Raw genomic sequence first — 22,503 nt, forward strand, 5'->3', positions numbered from 1 at the left:
TCTTAAAAATATTTACTAGGGAAATGAATTTAACTAGAGTATGCCTATACATAGAACAAGGAGGAAGGTTTGTCTTGGAAAATGTTTGAACATTTTTAAATATTTGTAGTGAGAAACCACTGGGATACTATTATTTTGTGCATATCTGTCTATGTACTTCCCAAATAATGTATCAAGTTTGCCTAGATATTTCCTAATTATAGCTTTTTCTGCCACTTGTGAGGTTTATTGTTTCTTGGCTTTTTAAATGTGGCTTTAAAATCCGTGTGATTCAAAGAGAATAGTGACAACACTCAGAAAGCTCACTCAGAAACTTCCAAAACCATATAATTTCCATCTGTCATCTTATTTGGGAGTGGATGCTTCACATAATTTGCTGTCTAGTCTGAGTTGTTTACATAGTAGAGAGGTTGAGTTCCTTCTACCAAGTTCCCTTTCCTAAATTGGTTGCAGATATTGTCTATGATGGTGTAGATTCCTCCTAACAGTTTTCAGTGAAGCAGTACACTGTGGAGTCACGAGTCAGGTTTATGTCACTTCACTCCTTCCACTCTTCCCAGAACTGCTCTATATTAAGCCCACATTATCATCTGCCTATTCTTGACTATCTAGATAGCTACTGTTGAAAACGCAAAGCTTTTCTTGGTGATTGCATTGTAAAACCATTTCATAAATTATTTGATTCAATACTTGAGGCTTGTTACGTAAACTGTTTTACATTATATCCAGCTCCTTTCACCAAATGAAAGGCACAGAAAAAAGAGATACGTTGTCTTTAATGCACATTGAATTCTTACCTCTCCTGAAAAGAGCTATTTCACGAACCAAGTTGCTCATCAAAAATGCTTCCTTGCAGGATTTATGTATTCTCTTGTTAGATATGCCATTGTATTGGGTTTTTCTTCTTTTCCTGTAAGAAATTATTTTTTAAGATGCATTGTTTGCCCAGAAGAAACCTGTAGATACACTTGTAATCACTTACTGTGACCACACAATACTTACTGTGATTAGAACATATTTTCCCATTTGTAGACAGTGTATATCTTTTCCAGTCAGTCCCTTGTAAACAATGGCACTTAAGTTTATTTCAGGAGAAAAAATCAGAGTGGTTTGAACATAATCAAAATCTGAGTGCATCATGAAAAATGAAAACAAAAGCCAACTGCCTTGATCAGATTTTTAATTTATTTGATAAGTTTCAGTAAGGAACTTTGTTCACTGGATACGTATTAGCAGATAAATGTTGTGTATTTTCTGCATCAGGAAAAATAATCAAAATAAAAGGAAAGATCTGCCATGCTACACTGTCTTTGTTTGATGGCTAGTGCCAAAGATGTAGCACCAAAAAATGGTAACTAATCTGTTTCAGTGCTAAATGTTTGTAAAAGCTATTTTTTAAAATAGATGATATAATAGTGAAGTTGATTTCAAATCAGGGGAGAAGGAATGCTCTCCAGAAGCAGTAATTTTTGGTAAAGATGATACCTTCTGATCAGTTTGAAAACAGATGTATAAAAAGGAAATCATTACTGGTTGGCAAAGAGCTCCCTGACACCCCTCTTATAGAAGCAGTTCACATCCTGTGAGAGTTCTTTAAGGAACTGAAACACAAATCCTTTAAAAATGCCTGTCTGCTTCCCTGCACTCTGATTGTCTTTTCCAGAAGATGGGAAAGAGATGAAGTACCACGTACAATTTGGAATAATTCTTTCATGAATATTCATCCCTAAGTTTGTCACTGACTGACAAGGGGGTTGTACTGTTACTATAGATTAAATAGGCCCAGGTCTGGTTTTTCTCCTGGAAGTCAGTTGCTTCCAGAACCTGCTTCCATGCAACTGGATTTCCTAGTTACCAAACCAAAGAGGCCTCAGGTCAACCTCTGCTAACTCTCAGGTTCAGGAGCTGTTCTGGAGGATATTAATTGGCTGGAGCCAAACCCACAGTTTTCTGAAAAAGTATTTTGTATATAGTCAAATTCCATAATAGGGGAATGTTTTCTAGCACTGTTAAATTTTCTTGTTGGAAAAATATAGTTTGTACTTTTCATGTTTTTCACTTTAAACTTTATAAAAGCTTTCTAACCTCTTTGTAAGCTGAAATTCCCTTAAAATCGTTATTAAAATAATTCTTTGCAATGGAATGTTATTTATTCAGTCATCTGGGTTCAGTTAAAGGAGCACAATGGCCAGAGAAAAGGATGAGTCATAGTGGGATGATTCACAGGCAAAAGAACAGAAGTATTTTTCACATAAGATTTAATTTATTATTTTGTAACTTTATATTTGCAGCTGTAAAAACTCACTACTGTATCTCTTAACTATGCACAGATACAAAGAATGAAGAACAATACCAAGCAGTGTATAGGGAATCCTCTCCTATAAAATTGTGAGCATATCTTCTCATCCCTTTGAATGCAATAGACCTATTTGTTTGAACATAATACCTCAAATATATGTGAAAGACCGGGCTGTGTGCATAAACCAAATATCTGCCTTTCTTCTTCTGTTTATGAATTTTCATGATTATTCTGCAATGAAAATTATTCATCCTTGCCTTAGAAAGGTGATCACAAGTAGACACTCTGGCTACTTGCATGTAATGAGGGAGTGTATTAGCAGATAAAAGTTCAATATTTTCTGCATCAGGAAAGAAAGATTTGCCATGCTACATTGTTTTTGTTTGATGGCTAGTGCCAAAAACATAGCATCAAAAAATGAACAAGCTGTAATGACAGCAAAGTCATGTAACTACTCTGAACGGAGTAAATATATAATATTTAGTCATTGCTCCTCCAAACTTCTTTTCCTGTGGAATGCAATGCCAAACAATTTCTAATTTTTTTTCCTGCTAGTACTGCTCTTGAAAGTATATGCTGAGTCACTTACACCATCTGCTATCTGTGCACGTATCAGCTGAGAGAAATACTCAGAAGTTTCTGAAGACATCTGCTTATTTCACTGAGCTTACCGATTCAGGGTTTTTCTGTTTTAAATCATACATACTTGCACACTTCCTAAAATAGGCTCTTCTTCCTTGCACTTCATAAGAATTTTAGAACACTGAGATTTTTAGTCTTCCAAGTCTGATCCACCTTGCCTTTGTTTACTAGTTTTAGAAAACAAGATATTCATGGTAGTAAGAGCTGCGATAAGAACTAGAGGTTTTACGTGGTATTGCATTCACCACTGCATGAGCTTTGAAACAGTAAATATTGGACATTTTTCACATTGGCCTATTTGGTTATTCATTGTCAATTCAAACAACTTCTTTAAAAGCTGAAATGCTGAGATGATATTTTGCTCCAATTTCCTGTCTGAGATTTTAACTAATGCATAATTCTAAAGTACTGTATGATACCAGAGGCAGAAAATTATGCAGCTTCCTGATGGAAAAGCATGTAAACTATAAATCTGTATATGTGTAGATAGCTAGATAGATATATAGAGATATATAGATATATATGGATTATTGAGGAAATGGTAGATTCAATATAGAGACCCAGTTCTATTCTCATATTATCTGTATGCAACTAGTTGACAGAGGGAAAGAATCACATGGCCTTTTTTCCAGCTATGTCAGACATACCTGGTATAAATTTTGCCAACATGCATCTATAGCCTTTTCTTAGCATGCATTTTTGATTAGTTAAATTATAAGTAACTCTTCAGTTTAAGAAGTCTTCTAGCAACAGTTGAAATAATGACTTGCAAAGAAGTATACAGCTAACTTATATAACCATATATGCTATAAAATACAGTTTATAAATACAGTTTAATTGAATTCCTATTGGAAAAGACTAATTTTTACAGTAAATTTGACCAGCAGTAGCTCATGTCCCCCAGAATTTAGGCAAATGTTTCCTCAGGGCCACTCCTGTGTTATAGTATCTGCCACCATGCAGGCAAGGATACTTCATGCTTTCTTCAACCTCTTAAACCCTAACTTTACATTCATTTTGTGCAATGGCTTCCCATGACAATGCTAAAAGCAGAGGGCTTACTTATGGACTGTCTAGCTGCCTCCATGGTCATTAATAAATTTATAGTGCCCAATTCTGATGGGCTCTGGGGTAAGACTAGTTTAGGAGCTACCTACAGTGTCCATAGAATAATTACTTTTTGAGTTTCAGCCCTGGACAAGCTCATGCCAGCAGCCCAGAAGGAAGGGCTCCTCACCTAGAGCAGCTCCAAAGCACAGCTGCTGTTGCTTGCAGAGTGCTGTGGGGCCAGTGTTAGACCATTTCTAAAAGTGGAACCACGGGAACCAACTTCTAGAGCTTGGAAATGCTTTCTGATACTTTTTAGTTTACTGGGATAGAGACTAACTGTCTATGTCCTGTCAAGATCTTCCTTCAGATATTACTTACTTTCAAAAGAACCTGAAGACAATGGTGAGCATAAAAGAGAGGGGTGTGAGTGATGAGACAAGCTCTTTCAGAGAGGGACAGCTACTTCCCTACTTCTGCTTCAGTTTTGAAGGGAGAATGAGGATGAGTTCAAAATCTTTGTAGAAACCATTCCATTGGATAATTAAGCCAGTCTTTGCTCCATGATTGCAAAACATGCCGTTGCAAACTGACAGACCCATTTCTGTGACACCTGCAGTAATTGTGACGTGAAAGAAAAAAGGGACTGAGGCAAAAATGAGGAAACCATTACTGTCTATGCAATAGTCTCCTTGGTACGAGATTTCCAAATCAATTTATATCTCAGTTGCAAGGATATGGCTGAGGGAAGATAAGCTGTGCCTGAGGGAATGACTTCAATATGGGAGTGAAATTGATTTGTCTTATGACAACAAAATTTCCTGATGAAAACCTCCATAGATTATATAGGAAAATAGAAACACTTTTTTAATCCCCTTAGAAAAGTAATTTGCCTTTTATTGTTGTCCCTTAGAAAGTGCCATGTGATTTATTTCTTTTGAGGTGAAGAGTTAATATTACAAAAAGATATTTGGAGCAGCCTTATGTGAAATTATGGGACAAACCATAACATCCTTTGGTGAAGGAAAAGGCTCAGACACAGATTTTTAAAGATCAGAAGTGTGCTGGAATTAATGTATTCTTCAGGATAACTGGGAAATTAATGTATATGGTTACAGAACTAATTAAAAATGATCAGCGACCATTCCTGTCACAAATGTGAGGACTTCTTAATGTCATCAAGCTAGATTATGTAATCAATCCTTAGATAAACAGCTTTGGTATTTCTCAAAATTACAGTCTTTAATAGTTTTTCCAAATTAATGTCATTTAATTTAAAACTTTTTAAACTGATTACTGCTAATCTGGAAACAGTGATCAACCCATTGTCAACTAAGAAATTAAATGCCCTTTTTTATTAATTGATAGGCTATTTCTTCAGATTGTTTTTTGTTGTTGTTGTTGGGTTTTTTTAATCTGTACCTTAAAAATAGAATATGGTCATTTGGAAAACATTTAATATGTAATTTTTTAATATAAATATTAGTATTTAAGATTGTATTAAAGAAAATATGCATGTGTAAAACCAGGATTTTCTGTTTCATAGAATGGCCTTTTATTAACTCAGAGATATTATCTGTGAATGTGTTATGCAAAATTTCCTTATGCAGGTGCAAAATTACACCTTATTAAAAAAAATACTACTGTAGGTCATCAGACAAATAGTCACACCTCACTTTTGAAGAGCAAAGAGCAGCATGTTGGAACAAGTTTGTGGAAAATTCCAACCCCTTACAACGAAACAAAGTTACTGTTATTCCTGCCAAACCCTTAGGTTATACAAGACTAATAGGAAAATAATTAAAATTATTATTTCATTTAGTAACATTAGTTGTAACATACATGATGTATAGGATTTGGCACTAGAATCAGTGTTCTTTTTAAGTGGTTTATATATGGAATAAGTCATTGAACAACACAAGTAACTGTACTGAAATCTGCACCCTTCACAATGGTATTTGCTGACCAGTATTTTTAAAAAATGTCCCCATGTAAACTAAAAAGACCAGTTTTTGCACCTGATTTTATAAAAAGCCCATCATTATTAAAGAAAATAAACAAGAACACATTGGAAAATTATTTTTGGCAACAAAATCCTCAGTCAAATCCAAGCTGAATTCAGATGCTTTGTCAGTCTTTATTTTTTATTCTCCTTTTGCTGAAGCCTTTCTAACTGTCTGGGGACCTACTGCTAAGGACCATCCATTCACAAATGCCTGAAATCTGCCTAGCCTATAGCATGGTCTATAATAAGCTACACAGTAAAAACTGATGGTGATGGTATTAAAAAATGGCCATTTGAGATGGCCACAACCTCCACTCTGGATTCAGGTGCACCCATGACTGGCTGAGGTGTTGGATCACACTTTGGTGCATATATATCTATATATGTCTATAAAAAAACATATGTATCTAAAAGGCTACATTTATTTCTTTTGTTGCAAATTTTCAGTAATTTATCTTCTGTCATTACAGCTCTCTTATTCTCCTACTTATTCCCTTTTGGTAGTACTTCTTTAGTAGTATTCAATTTATTTTTCACTCATCCTGTTACCCTGTTAGTGGGAAACATTCTTTGTATTTTGTTGCTTATTGCTATTCCTCACTTCCATTTTCTTATTCTTCCTTACAACAATGGTATTTTACTTAAAACTGTGATTCACTGACCTGGAAAGTATCTCAGTCAAGAAATAAAATCCATTAGTGTTCAGATTAACTCAGAGACTTTGGTGTAAAAATATAATTTTATAGAAGGTATTTTAATTGGGATTTATCACACCAAGGATATGATAGAAAATATTCATAGGCAGGATCAAGAATAGCTTTTATTTTTACTTAATAGTTATAATAGTTATACTAAAAATTTAGGAGAAATATCCACTTTACGGAGCCCTATAAGAACTGAAGATTTGATCTTTCAGGTTCATGACTGCTGTGGCTTTAATTACACTACTTGTAGCCTAGAAAGACCCTGGATATATTTCATCCAGTATGCAGTTTATTGTTTTCCCAATGTAATCTATATAGAGCACAACTGCTAAAGAATTTTACACAGGTCTCTAAAAATTTCCTCCTTAGTTGTTTCTGCACAAGGAGTTTAATGCCAGCTGGAGGGAACGGTCTTCAAAATAAACGGTGCCTTAATTTTTTTAAGTTGCTTTCCTGAGAAATAGGGAATTTGCATTAGAATATCTGCAGTGACCCCAATAGCAAGATGTTTCTTTGCTAAAACTGGATAGTTGAATCCTGAACTGGAGATTTTTTGGGGAAGTTTCTTCAAGTCATTCATTTTTTGAATATTTGTAAAGGTCTGAAACAATAGGAAAATTACTTCCTTATTAGTCACTGAAACCTACCTGGCTTCCAGTTATCTAAGATATTTTTTCTTTTTTCTTTTTTTTTTTTTCTTTTTTAGTGTGGAAACACAAAACCTATTCCTTAGCTGTTTTTGTGACACAAAATTTTAACTTGTGGAAAAGCAACAGCTCACAAATCTGAAAAGATTTGACTTACAACATGAAACAAGTGTTAAGTAAAGAGAAACCATTGATTTTTAAATTATTACATTAGTGAATAAGTACTAACTATGTCATCCACAATACAACAATTGGCAGCTTATCTTCTGTTACCAGTTATTTAGGCTAATAGGAGGTCTAGAAAAAGCATTTTAATAGATGTGAAGCACAAGGGTAGTTAGTAACCTTGGCATTCAAATGGCAAGAGAGCAAGCTTGCAGCTCTTTGAGAAATTAGAGCATTTGAGTACAGCTTGTGTTGGTAGAAGACAGACACAAATATTTTTATGTCATACATAAACTTTATATATAAATGCTTACTGCTGATATGGAAATCTATGTTAACAAATTTGTTACTTTTGGTCCTGTATATTAAACACTATACTATATAACTGACTAATCTTTCTCCTGTCATTCCAGTTTCTCCTTCTTTACTTCATTTGTTCTCAGTTATTTTTGTGGTAAATACTGTGTTTTCTCATGTGTGCTGTGTGCCTGCAAGCACTCTTTGTCTCCTTGTTCTTGTTTCATTCTTTTGGCTTGGAAAACAGAAAAATCTGACAACGAGTCCCAGGGCTTTTTGGAGTGTGTTAAGGTGTCTGCTTTTTGCTGGGACTAGCCCCTTTGACTGTCTTTATGTAAAGCTAAAGGGAGGATGCTGCCCTCATCTTTGCAATTTTAAAATCTTATGAGCAAGAAGTCATGTCCTTCTTATCTACCAGAGAGACTGGGAGGGGGTACTTGTGCATCAGAAATGCAGGACCTAGGCATCACCTTTTTTTTTTTGAGCTGACTTTCACAGACTGTGACTATGAACATAGGTTTGGTATGATGCAGAATAAACAGACCTCTTTTCAATTGAGATGATTCCAGTATAAACACAACATTACAAACATACAAAAAAATCAGATTAAGCAAACATTACAATAAATAATACTCTTTTTTTTCTGTCCTTGAAAAGTGAAAGGAATCTAGTAAGGTAAATATGGTTGTGTGTTAAAATTGGCAATTCCAAAAAGAAAGAATTAGGGCTATAGGAATATGTACATGCATATTAAAACAAAATGTCACCTTATTGTGCTTGATAAGTTTGAGTACTCAGCTTTTTCTAATCCATCTGCCATGGGCTGTAGAATAAAATTGACCTCTAGTCTCCTTGTAATTAGGATAGCACCCACTTTTAAGAGTATAATAATGTATTTAAAATAGTCAATTTTATTTCATTTCACTGTGATAAGTATTATCTGTCAGAATCTCTGACACTTTATCTAATAGTTAATTTAGAGGGAATATCTCTTCTCAAACATAGAGGATACATTACCTGACTAGTCTTTCAGAGGCAGCAATCTATGATCCCACTAAACAGGTACAAATGTAATTTTCTTTCCAGCTGCTCGCAGGCTCAGTCACTTGTCTCTTTTCCTGCAGAACGATTCCTGGGGAAAGCAGTACTCATATGCACTCTTCAAAGCCATGAGCCACATGCTCTGCATTGGTTACGGAGCCCGTGCCCCCGTCAGCATGTCCGACCTCTGGATAACGATGCTGAGTATGATTGTGGGGGCTACTTGTTATGCCATGTTTGTTGGTCATGCCACTGCCCTCATCCAGTCCCTGGATTCATCACGACGACAATACCAAGAAAAGGTAACTGGTTTTCTCATAATTCCTTAGGCTGTGAAATGGATTAATGGTGTGTTTTAACTCTTTGCATGAAATGGTCTAGTAGCACGTGAAGCCTGTGGCAGATCACATTGAACACAGAGGAGTTCAGAACACTCCATGAGCTCAGTATATTTTTGCAGGAACCCACTTTGCTTAGAGAGCAGCTGGTTCTTGATATTCAAGTTCCTTTATACTCTTCTGTGAAAACTATTCCTTGATTCAGTCTTGCTTTGTATCCCTTTGCTACATTCTGTAGGTATTTGATCTAGGTAGCTTGAACCAGCGCCTTGACCTTGGTAGCTTGGGCATGTCTAAAATTCCCTGTCATTCCTTTGGAGTGCGGTTCAGGGATCACCTTGAACATGTCAAAAGAATGGCCTTTAAATGAGGACCAGATCAAATCAATTAGTTTTGTCTGTAACTTCCTCAGAGAAGTGCTCAGAAGAGGTCTTCATTTGCTTAGTAACAGTATTGTTTACATGTGAATCCATGACCTGTAAGGTCCTCTCCAAGGTCAAAATGGATTTTGGCTGAAGGTGGAAAAGTAGAGAAAGGTTAGTGGAAGAGTGTTCTTTATGAACCAGGAAGTAAATTTTTATTCCGTGTAAAATTGGAATTAAAAAGACATTAATGGGTAAGGAAGTAAAAGTTTTCTTCTGTGTAAGACTGGAATTAAAAAGACATTAATGGGTACAGGATTGGATCTTTGTGAAGTAAGTACTAATTAAAACTGTCAGTTGTGTAATAAAAATCAGAGACAGGTGTGGATCAAGGCATGAAACTGGAAGATATAGCTGGCATTGATGGCATAAGGAAGAAAGGATCAGAATGAACCTCAGTAAGGGACAAAAAAGAATGTGCAGAATTACTGAGGTGCTTAATAGATGACAAAATTAATTATTATAGTAAATGGGGAACTGGCAGAGCCATACCAGGGTAGAGGTCAGCTCAGCAAAGTAGTAAAATCAAAGTTCACATCAGCAATAAGAAACACAGCCTGAGCAATAGTATTTGGCATGTGTCCATAACAAGGTTCAGAAAGGCAAACTGGGCAGTAATCACAATATGATGTAACTAACAAAAACCTGAGGGAGAAAACTGGGAGAGACTAAATAGCCGAGAGGATGACCCTCTCTGCTGAGAGGAAGGGGAATGACCTGAATTTGCTGAGCAAGAAAGAGGGGAAAAAAAAGAGTAGGATGGACTGGGGGATTTTCTTTACAAGGAAGCAAAGAGGGAGGAAATGAGAATGTGTGGGTGAAGAAGGGTTTATATACAGTTTTGTTAAGCTCAAATTGCATCCAGATCATGGGTTCAATATGTGAGAGACAGGAAGAGGTAAGATAAACTGTAAGTTCAGTGACAGAAAAATTAGCTTGTGGCTGCCAAACAGCTGTTCAAAACAAGTTTGCAAGCAAGAAATTTCACACACTGTAGTGTCATAAAATATAAATGAGAATAAGAGGTTTAGAAAGAGAGTGGAGATGATCATTAAAACCAAATTAATTCTGTCAGTGACCATGTGAACCATCTCAGTATAATGTCAAAGGGCTAATCCTGGTAAGTTACCTAACTCAACTGGCTCATTTGGTCTGTTCTGTGAACAAGAAGGAAAGTAATTCTATCCAAATGGAACATTTCTAGAAAGCTGTGGGACAGAAATCTCATAACCATGGACATGAAGTATGACTGCAGTTGCATTACATACATACACACATATACACAGATTTAAGAAATCGGAAGAAATGTCACTGTTCACCTGAAATCTCATGTAAGTCATTATCCTCCGATCTTGCTGGCTGCAGCAGTATATCACAATATTTTGAGCATCAGAAATATAGTACATGTGTAAAAATATCCATGTATTTTAAACTGTGCTGAGTAAAGCCAGCGTCATTTGCACTTGTTTTGCAAATTAAAACCCAGTAGCAGTCAAGCAGTATTGCATTTCTCATCTTTTTGCAAAACAGAAAACAAAACTTTTTGTTTATTCGTTCTCTGATTTTATGCACACGCACAATTGTTTATTTGTTTCTTCTCTGATTCTATGTGCACAATTTGTTAAATATTAGCATAGAAATATCCAGCATTTCTCAGCTCCTGCAATTCTCAATACATTCATTTTTCCTTTTTTTTTCTTCTTTCTTGTTTCCTGACTTCTGAGGTAAAGAATAGCATGGCATTGGCACCAGAAATTGCCTGTTTCTATACTTTAGAAAAAATGTTTCTTATTTTCTGGAATCCATTCTTATGCTGGTTATTAAAGGCTAAAAGGATGTCTTGAATAAAGAATTTTTTTCTACTGATTTCTGAGACCCCAGACCCTGATGTATATTATCAGGAATAACAGCTGTACAGACTTGTCTGTACATTCTTAACCATTTCTTTATCATAGTTTCATCATATTTCAAAATGAATTTTTGATATAGCATAAGAATTGTAAGTCATTATACAAATTCTTAAAGGGTATTCTATATTTGTCTTTACTTTGCAAACTACATATTTGGGCATTCAAGACCATTTTGTGGTACCCATTTTGTTATGATATTGTCTAAAATACAGGCAGATAAAAATTTTTTATATTTCATGTATCTGACACTTGAGAGAAAGGTAGATTAAATTCCAGCTACAGATTTCAGAGTTTTAATATGTTCCATTCTCTATTTTTGCATAGTGTATTGCTTATTTTTTATTCTGAAATTAAAAAATCAGAGGGAAACTTTGATTTTTTTCAGGCTTAAGAGCCAGGATGAACTTCTTTTTTTAGACATATATATCTTGGGTTGTATATTTATTGGCTCCATTTATTTCCTTGTAAGAATTATGTAAAATACTGAAATTAATATGAATTGCTAGGCAACACAGAATGATAGTGGAGGTAAGAAAGAGGTTGTTATTTGATTCTTCTCCGAATAACATAATAAATGGATCTGTGGAATGCAACCAATTAAAGGAAATTTCTGGTCCTTCTCCCACTGAAAGCAGCCAGAAATAAAGTGTTTGCTGAAATCTCTCTCATTTAGGTCCTTCCAAGGCTCATGGCATGCAAAACTAGAACAAACATAGTTCAAAATGGAAGAACTACACACAGGAAGATAAGAACAATATTTTATTAAGCCAAATGTCAAACTCTGTCAAAGAATTTGATCTGTGCCAAGCACCGCATGCTGAGAGAAATCAAAGTATGTTGAGGAAGCAAATATTGCTCCACAAGTTTACTCTTACAGGCCAAAACCAAAATGTATCAGAGAAAATTAAGAGTGATTATAAGCCATCAGATGTAGGAGATGGACAGTAAACTTGTACACTGAGAAGTGGTACAAAAAAGAATGCAGTGATTCATTCTGTTCACTCTGCTGAAGTTCAGTCCTTTTTCCTCTGAAGTAGTGGAACTGTTCTCACAGGAAAAAAATAAGTCTCTGAGATTTAATACATACATCAGATCTTGGTATCAATTAGTGAAGGGCTTATATAAAAAAGGAGAGAGATGTCCAGTTCAGGTATACTTAATCCATATTCTCTTTACAGTAATAAAGTTTGATGGACCATTCTACCTGAGAAAAGCACTGAATAAATAAACAAATCAATGTCATCTTTGCACTCTCTCCTTCCTGACTTTGGTGTAAGTCAAAGAGTAATGCAGTAATAACTAAAAGCAATATTCTAAGTGACAACACCTTTGACATTTTGTAATGTCTAGAAAGTCAGCGCATCTCAAAGATTTTTGACTTTTCAAAGACATTTATTTGGAAGAACCAGAAGCTCATATGCTGAAGTTGTTAACAATCTAGTGTGAAACAAAGAAGGCAAAATGAACAGTCATTTGACAAGGAGATGAAGATCATTAGTTACATTTTTCTTTCTTTAGATGTTGGCAGTTCCTAGTAGGAAGATGTTTGCCTAACGCTGTGAGTGTCAAAGAATTTTCCTGATTGAAGATAGGTTAATATTTTCTCTGTTACATCCTGTCATAGGCAAAAAATATCGAGGAACAACAAGCTATTAGAGGCAAGATTTGTAGTGGCATACAGATTGTCTCAACCATGTTAAATTGGTTTGATAAAATACCAGGTATTAGCTGGGGAGGTTATGATTTAATTTGATTTTAGTTTTCCTTTAGTTTCCTTTAGTTTTCCTTTAGTTTCCTGTCATTTTATATATTTTGTTTATTGTCTAATAGAACTCAAACCACACAAGGTGTTGAAAAAAGAAAAAATAATCAGACCATTTTTTCCAATTGCAAGTAATATGAGAGACATGAAAATGTTTAATTCAATTATATACCTATAAGAAATGGAAAAAAATTACAACTGTCTCCAATGTCCCAATAGACATCTTGTAACCCCATATATTGCTTTTATTTTATCTCTTAATTTATGACCATTTAGCATGTCTTCAGTTAAATCAGTCTAGTTCAAAAGAAGAAAATAATTTAAATGTACTTTTTTACAGAGAAAAAGTAATAACTATATATAAAGTTAATTTAAAAGCATACAGTAAGTTGTAAGTAGTAAGCAACTACACAATTATATTGTGCATTTTTATATAGATAGCATTGGGATTTGGAGCTCAGATTGACAATTTTTCATTTCTGAAGCATCAGAAGAAACATTTAAAAAGGAATAACAGAATGAGGGCAGCAGGGCAGCTTTGGATTTTGCAGCTAGAGACCTTGCCCCAGCTTTCCAGGTGTGTCCCTCACACTGCAGTTTGGATATCTAAATCGCCCTCGCAGTCCGTGGGGGGATACCCGACGTGCTTTCCAAGAGGGAGCAGCACCTTGGGTGCTCTGGGGCAGCTGTGGATGGAACATGTTCCCACTTCCCTGCCCCTCCAGGAGGCTGGGTGTACTCCCTCACCTTGGGCAGTGACACAGCTGAGATCCTCCCTTCCAAAACTGGGGACCACCTCTTTGAGCTTCCCTCTCTGAGCTGTTGTTACAGGGTGCAGTGGCGGGGCTCTGCCAGAATAAATCAAGACTTGGTAGCCACTCATCCAGCCGATGACAATTCTATTTTCCTAAAGAGGAACGGGAAACATCGCTTCCATGTTTTCTTGAGTTTCAAGCAATCGGTGGTTAAACTGAAAGTGGAGCAAGGCAGGTACCAAGTTCTTGGTCTGTTCGTTAGAACTACTTCAGTTCTTAGGAAGTATTTCTGTAAAATTTTTGATGTTTATAACTATGTCATCTGTAAGTATCAGGGATTTGTGTATATCCACATGCATCTGGGAAAAGGCTCTTCTGGTCATGATGGAAATTCATAGGAAAGGAACAGCTGTAGCAAACTCAAGACCACATCGCTATTTAGCTAGGCTTACACCAGCTTGTGGTGTATATATTATTAAACTAAACACAAATATCCATGCTGGACTTGAGTCAGATGAAACAGAGTGAAACTGATAAAGTTTCCAATGCCTACATATTATATGCCATTCATAAAATTGTTGAAAATTTAGTTTCATGGGTTTTTTTTGTCTTAAATTGAACAGATGTTCAAATAGCAAATTGCAGAACCTGAATTTTAGACACACAGCTGAATTTGCAATAGTGGAGTTATAGAAGGTTATTCCTGGATCTGGTCTCATCTGAGCAGTAAAGTACTCATTAAGTACTGATTTCTGAGTTCAGTAGCTTTTCATGTTTACACATGGTTTTTAAAAATGGAAGTCTTGATCTTCTGGTGCTGATAGTAGTTTTTAGAAAGTCTGGCAATACTCTAACACAAAAATGTTCTATGACTCTTCACTTAAAAATAGCCTGTTTTCATTTATAAAGCATAATTTTAGCAATAAGTCATGTCATGTCACTGCTGAAGAAGGTGAGCCACTTGGAAGATAAATCTTGGATTTTCTGTGCTGTACAATATACTTGCCATATCAAGGGAATTATTTATTTTGGAAAATGAAGGGTGGTTTCATTTATCCTGGAATCAGACCTACTTGGAAACCAACAAACAAAAACCACCACCCCGCCCCCCCACCAAAAAAAAAACCAAAAAAAAAAAAAAAAAGAAAAAAAACCCCAAAAAACAAACAAACAAAAAAAAAAAAAAAAAAAAACCACACCAAAAAACCAAAACAAAACCAAAAAATAAAACCAAACAAAACAGGAAAATAAAGCAAATCATTTTCACAGCTTCTACTTCTGTAGGTTTTTAGAAAATTCTCATCAGCTTTCACAGACATATATCCTATTCAGCTTGGCTACAGTGAAGTATTTTAAAGAGTAAAGAATTTTTGAAGTGTTTTATCAAGTGATCAAGTACAAGAGTTGCTAACAGTTTTGTACAATGTCAGGACCTCAGAAGTATTCATTTTATCAAAAGCCATGTAGTCATTGCAATATTGTGAACAAGAAAATTCATTATTCCCTAAATATTTAGGCATGGCTGAGAGTCATTGCACACCACAGTATTGGTGGATTGTTTCTGGTAGTTATAATTCCCAGATTTGTGATTTTATTTGGAAGTCCAAGGTGTCTTATAGTTAGAAAAGGGTTTGTAAGTGTTGCCATAAGGATTATTTCTGAGTCATCCTATGCTGTTTTGGCATACATCAGGTCACAGGCTGCTAAATGGATAAATGTCGTACTCCTGGCTTCTGTAAGCCTTATTGGTCCTTGCAGAAAGCAATGAGATTTATTAGAACAAAGCAAGCTATTAAAAGATATTTGGTATCACTCACTATTCTGAAAGGGAAAACATTCTGGAAGGGGAAAAACAGCTGACTCGTAGAAAAATCTTTTCAGATACTTTATTTCACAGGATGGATCCTGTTATTTGATAGAACATGTACATAATAGAACTTGTAGGTACATTAATCCTTTTATTTATATGCATCTTTTAACTTGATGCATAATTAAGGCCGTCAAGAAATCAACTGACATATAAATGAATATGTCAATCTCAGCCATGAGAACTAGTGTGGGCTGTGCAGGCAGAAGCTTATTCATTGAGCATGAAAATATTTGTTGTGTCATGTTTAGGCCTTCACTGCCATCACTTGCTTTCTCTTTCTCATCTTTATCAGTTTTCTGTTTATAATGATTACCTGGATTTTTGCTGCACACACTTGTGATATTGACATTGGTCTTCACAATTTTTGAAACAGGAAAGAATGATAGACAGCATTGCAAAAAGTTAGGAAAAGAATATATTCTCTCTCCCAATGAAAAATCAGAAATTACTCACCTGTAATAAAGCAACATTAAAAAAATAAACTTTTTTTTTTTTTTCTCTACAAGTTGAACTGAATATTGGTATTTAGATTGAGGGCAAGACTTTGGAGAGAAATATAAATTAGTCAGAACATTCTCACTGGACTGCTCTCCTCTTTTGTCCTGATGCTTCATTATTGTGTTTCAGCTTCTCATTACAGCAATTCTTGCTGGGGTAATCGGGCTGGTGATTTTTGCCTTTCATCTCTGAAAAGGTGATTGGTCCCTCCCGGCAGCAGGTACTGTGCGAGCCAAGTGCTCTCCACCCGGCTGCATCATACCTGTGCCAAACTGTAATAGACTCCCACTGCTTCTAAAATGACAGATGGGACTGTCTTTGATTTATTGCTGTGTTGTGGATAATTTACCTATAAAGTGTTCTGCTGTCTTGCATTATGGATTAGGTTTCTAGCAGTTTTCCATATGAAACTGCAGAGCAAGCTCATTACAATTGCAACCATGTTCATGATGACTATATAAAATTAGCTGTGAAGGCATGAAGTTATTCTAGAGTCAAATTTTACACACAATCTGCTTTCTTTCCACAGCAATTACCATAGATTCCCACATTAAATAGACTTTAAAAAAAAAAAAAAAAAAAAAAAAAAAAAAAAAAAAAAAAAAAAAAAAAAAAAGAAAAAAGAAACAAGGAACTAAGTTTTGGGCTTCAAACTTTCTGTTTAAACCCAACAAAAGTTACAAATTTGGCAAGAGAAAACTGTGATTCACACCAGATAGCTATAGCAGGTAGCAATTTTCCAAGTTGCACTAGAATTACTGTGCTTATGTCCTGTAGATGGATAGAAGGAAATAACAATCAGTATTATCTAATAATACTAAGAGTGAGAAAAAAAACCTAGGAGTTTCCTTTCTGTGAAAGATTATGGGTTTTTTTCCTTTACCTTGTTAGGGAAGAAGGGAAGAAATAAAGATTGATTATTTTTATATTGACTTGTACATGCTAGTTCTTTCCCAACCTCACCCTGTTTCTCAATATGCGACTAATTAATGCATGTATACTTTGAGAACATAATAATTTGTATAAATAAGACATTCAATATTTATAAATGCTTTGGAGTGCAGAGGATAACAGAATGACCAAAATATTTTCCCTTCAAATGAGTATTTTAAAAATCCCTTTTGCATTGTTTTGTGTGATAAATTAACAGTTTAATCCAAGTGGTTACTAACCTTGAAAAAATATTGTAACACTAATTAAAAAAAATATATATTAGAAAGGACAAGCAGTAATAAATGTAGAGTAAAATGCTTTTGACTTCATTTGTTTTCCTAAAATACACTAGACCTACCTTTTACGTCTTCTGCTACCAAAAGAAAAAAATTTAAAAACCTTCAGAAATAATTTTCCTAAATGCTAGTTACCTAAGCATAATAAAAGGACTTTTAAAATAAAAATTCACAATGCTGTGTTTTCAAAGGTTGGGGTTAGGAACCTGTAATTTTCAGGTAAGTATCTATACAATCTCCTTTTAGACAAAATATTTGTTGGTGAGATGCTGTTTACTATGGGCAGCTCTGGATGCCTGCTTCAGTCAAAGCTTAACTTCAGAATTTAATGTATATGTAAAAGTAATTTTATAAAGTTTTGAGGAAAACACTGAGAATTTTTTAAAGTGACAAGTGAAGGCTTTGGGTGTTTCTTGTTATGCCTATGAAGGAGCTGGTAACTAGAATTTATGGAGTTAATTCCCCTGTGTAGGATACCTTCCAATCCTTTTTAATTTTTCAACATTTTTTTAAGGCATAGGCCTTTGTTTCCCCTGATTTTGTAGGGAATGTAAGCAAGAGAGGTGGGTGATCACCTGGCTGAAGAGTCCATCTGTCTTTGTTGCTGCTTTATTCCTGCACAGCGATAGATGTTGTTCAGCCTATTTGGGCATCAGGCAGCACCAGAGGATGGACATGGCCCCACCTCAGCCTGGAGTACCACTGACACCAGAGGCAACCAAAAAGGCTGACAAAGGAAAACTGAGGCCGAGAGCCTCAGAAGATGACTGTAACAGAAGGTCACTATAACAGAGATAGTGGAAAGGCATCTCAGGCTTTTTCCTGTGGTTTTTCCAAGGAAAAACCAGTTTGAAATGGCAGGAGCCTAAGAATATGTGAGGAAGTGAGGATGAAGGGACTGCACCGGGAGTAGAGGATGTTGACTTGTTTTAGGTAAGAGCTGTGACCAACAGAGGAGCTTGTATTGAGGGATTTGTTGATGGCTAAGCAAGAACCTCTCATTGGGCAATACATGATGTCATCTGAAAGAATTTAGGAAGTCATTTGGCACACACTCTGAATTTTTGGCAAAGAGATAGAGATGAGCCTTCTATTTCCGCCTGCATATCCCCTCACTTTGAACAGTAGCTTCTATGTGTGGACAGTGCAAATAAAAGAGAACTGAAGTGAGGATGATCAATGGAATTATTACCTTGACTACTATATCACATTACCCAGTTCAGCCAGGCGGGAAGTTTTGGGTTGCGTGAGCAGAGACAAGATAGCATCTGATAATCCCTGCTTCATCAGCTGCAGCTGTAAGGCAGTGAACAGTATTTACTCTTCAAGCAGTGTTGCTAGCAAAAAATCTGAAATCTAGTGTAAAAAGGGAAAAAAGAGATTTAAAAATCTGATGAACTATATTGGTCCATTGATTTCAAAACAAAGCTATAACAGTCAGAGAGTAACTCTGCATGAAAAATGATAGCACAATAAAACCAACAGTATATGTAACTCAGGAAATGAAAAGACACTTTTTTATTGCTGAAAGATTGTGGTTTAGATTTGTTTGCAAAATATTTAAAAAACAGGCTCTTGCTCTGCAAAAGTTTATTATTTAAGATAGTAGAGAACAGTATAACCTTGCAAAATAGTACCAAAACCAGAAATTATTTGGAACTATATAAACCTTAGCTCTTCCTTGTTTTTATCTCAGTTTTATTTTCTTTCATAGATTCTCAGTCTACCAGCCCCCAGTCCCCATGTCTGTTTCTAAGGTAGTCTTTGCATCTGGCAGAGCCCATTTGTCCTCTTCTTCCTCAAAACCCTCCACAAAGCCAGTCTATTTTGTGTGGTTTGGAGAAGGCAGGACACTCATCTAGAACTTGCACGATTTAGATGCTTTCCATGGCAGGAAAAGAAAGGTTTCATTTTCCAAACTATTCAGTATCACTTAATGTCAAGAAAGTTAGAGCTTCCTGGGGAGGGTCCAGTGATGTAACTGCATAGAATAGTGTGAAAAAGGAGAAGAAAGGGGGAAAAGTGAATAATGAAAGCACTGTGCTGTGGCATATCCATTAATATTAGGTGTAAGCCCTATTGCATGGCTTTTAAACTTGTAGTACAGTTCTGAGCAGAGGAGGGATCAATCAGGCAGGCTGAGAAAATGAGCCGTCTCTGTCTGCAGCAGCTGAAGGCAACTCCTCAGAGTGTTAGCCTGGAATTCTGCAACACACCAGGGCTAAAGGCAGAAAATTGCTCAAAATAAAGTTTTACATTGTAACTTACATTATCGGCTATTTCAAACATACTCTTCCTGGGTGGCAGAGACAGCTTCTGTTTTAGCCATCAATTTGTGCTGTGAAAAACAGAAGGAAGTGCCAGCTTATACTTGAAGTGGTTGCTGCCTTAAAATTGTTAGGTTACCACCTAATTGTTAGGTAGTTATTATCTACAGTGAGGTTCTTATGTAACACTGAAGTTTTTGTGGAAGCAACATTTTGTTTCTGTAGTTCTCAGGAATTAGCGTTGCAGACTCTTGTGCTATATTTGATTATGATTACTCAAAATTTCACTGTCTACCACTTCAAAATATACTGATTTATTGGGAAGACATTCTGAATTCCTCCAGGTGTTTCTCAGATTCAGTTTAAAAACAAAATACAAATGAAAAGGTTTTTCATGCCTCAGCATCTCGTTGCCTGTGTTTTTCAGATAGCCCAGCTGTAGCTTTCTCTATTGGGGGTGCACTGCTGTTCTCTTTGCAAGGTTTCCCTTGTGGTCTAGATCAAATATCTCTGGAAGAATGAAAAGGTGATCTTTTATTTATCTATTTCATGCTTTAAAAATGGAAAAAAAAAAAGAAAAAAGGCTCCTTTCAAAACCAATTTTTTTTTAACAAAACAAGCATTTTGCATTGCCTGCCAGGAAGAGCCCTCCTTGGCAGGGCTATGCAGGTTCCTCCTCAGTTTCAGCAGGGTCCTGCACTGCAGCCTTTCCATGAGACACCGTTGTCAGTGCTGCTAGTGGTGTTTGGGGGACTAGCTCTGAATAAAAGTGAATTATCCATTGGGCCTGAAAAACAGTATACATGGCAGACTATCATACTCACAGCCAGTGGCACTAGAGTGCAAATTGCTTCTCTTGCTCTGGAAATAAAGGATCAACTCTAAGGTAAATTTCAGGTGCTGAGTGGAGTGGTTCTAAAACACTTAAGATGGGAAGAAATAAATCTGCACTTCATGAACCATATTTCTTTAAGTGGAAGAAACTATGAGGAATCCTTAGGACTTTAGAATTGTTTGGAGAATTGTTTAAGAACCCTTTATTAGCCTTTTACTCCTTTGATAGTTTTTCCATAGCATCTTAGAGGTGTTTTGCCCATTTCTTCTAAGCACTTTCTATTTCTCCTTCTTGTTCTGAAAAAAGGTGGAAAAGAAAATAAAGGCTATTTCACAGAAGCTCCATTCTTTTTCTTTAACAGTTACAGCTCTGTGACTTCACTTTTGAATGAGCCCAGCTATACTGAATATACTGAATTGCCTTTCCTAATGTTTCTGCAGAAATGTTCAGCACAGAAACATAGTATCAATATTAATTTGAGAGTTAAACCTCCATCAAGATGTGGGAAGCAATCCACTGTTACTAAGAACTTTTTGCATTGCTTTGGAGAATAAAAAGTAAGACCTACTCTTTGTGTAAGATTTGATGCATTTGGATGGTCAATGCATTGAATTACGTCTTCATAACCAGAACTCTTACGGGAATCATTTGTCTATTTCTTTGAAGAAAGCTATAAATTGCCTTAAAATTTGTTCTTTGCAGAATGTTTCATTGGCTTTTCCATTCCTGATAGAGCCTGTAGTTCTCATATATACATCATTTTTATTCTAATTGAAAAATTATTTTTAAGTCAGTAAAAATTGAAGGGTTTTTTTTTCTGTACCTAGTGAATAAGTTCCATAATTCTGGAATTAAGAGAATACATCCTGTTGCTCAGTCATTCCTCTGGAACCGTCAGGTCTATAATGATGCTCTTCAGGAAAGTACAAAAGGTTGCTTGGAATATAACTTTCCTGCCATAGCTGTCGTTTATCAGAGAAGCATTCAGATCCCATAAATTTATTTCTCTAAGGATGTCTCTGAAGTGTGTATACTTCAAGAGTATAAAAAAGTAAGGTAAGAAAAAGAAGATTATGGGTAGTTTAGAAGAAGAAATGAAACAAAACAGCTGTGAACATGAAGATGAAGAGCAGTTTGTCAAGACTGCTGCAGTTATTGGTGAAGAATGCATGAATATTGTGTGATACTGTCTGTTAAACTCAGTCTTTTAGGTGATGCTGGAGACCTGAACAGTTTGAAAAAGAGTCTTAGATTATCTAAAAAATAAGGTATGATCTTCAAGTCTTATTTGTAACTGGAAGGGCTCTTTTTGTCATGCTAGAGTATCTAGCTCTATGCTCAAATAAAATATACAAGGTTTCACACAGAAGATATTAAATAATAGTTCGTAAAGTAATAATAGTGTTAATTAGGTTACCTGTTCAGAGCAGAGATTGTCTGGTCTCCTTTAAGCACCTATGTGTCTGAAAAAATCTTAGTTCTGCATTTGCCTGACACTGACTCAGGTGTTTACGTGTGACATGCCTGCAGGGAGGTGGATGAGTAGCAGCCAATGGCCCTGTGCAGGCTTTTCTTCCTCATGAGTAGCATCTGCATGGGATGACTCTTTGTGCTTCCCACCACCTTAATTCTGTGTAAGTGATTATGCATTCTTGGAAAAGCAAGGTGAAATGTGATCATCTACATCAATATTTTTATCCTTACAAAGGATATCTTTACAAAGAGAATTGTCTGTCTTTATCTTGATACACATGTAATAGACAAGCAGAA

General features: G+C 35.7%; 1 protein-coding gene across 1 annotated transcript in view; it reads left to right on the forward strand.

The window, feature by feature from the left end:
- HCN1 (hyperpolarization activated cyclic nucleotide gated potassium channel 1) overlaps positions 1–22,503 on the forward strand; it is a 191,729-nt gene that overhangs the window by 116,808 nt on the left and 52,418 nt on the right. Inside the window, exon 4 of the mRNA XM_041424593.1 lies at positions 8,931–9,149. Within this exon, the coding sequence (XP_041280527.1) occupies positions 8,931–9,149 (219 nt within the window). The remainder of the gene's footprint in view (positions 1–8,930; positions 9,150–22,503) is intronic.

The sequence above is a fragment of the Onychostruthus taczanowskii genome, unplaced genomic scaffold (genome assembly GCF_017590055.1).
Source record: "Onychostruthus taczanowskii isolate IOZ18803 unplaced genomic scaffold, ASM1759005v1 scaffold83, whole genome shotgun sequence".
Classification (NCBI taxonomy): Eukaryota; Metazoa; Chordata; class Aves; order Passeriformes; family Passeridae; genus Onychostruthus; species Onychostruthus taczanowskii.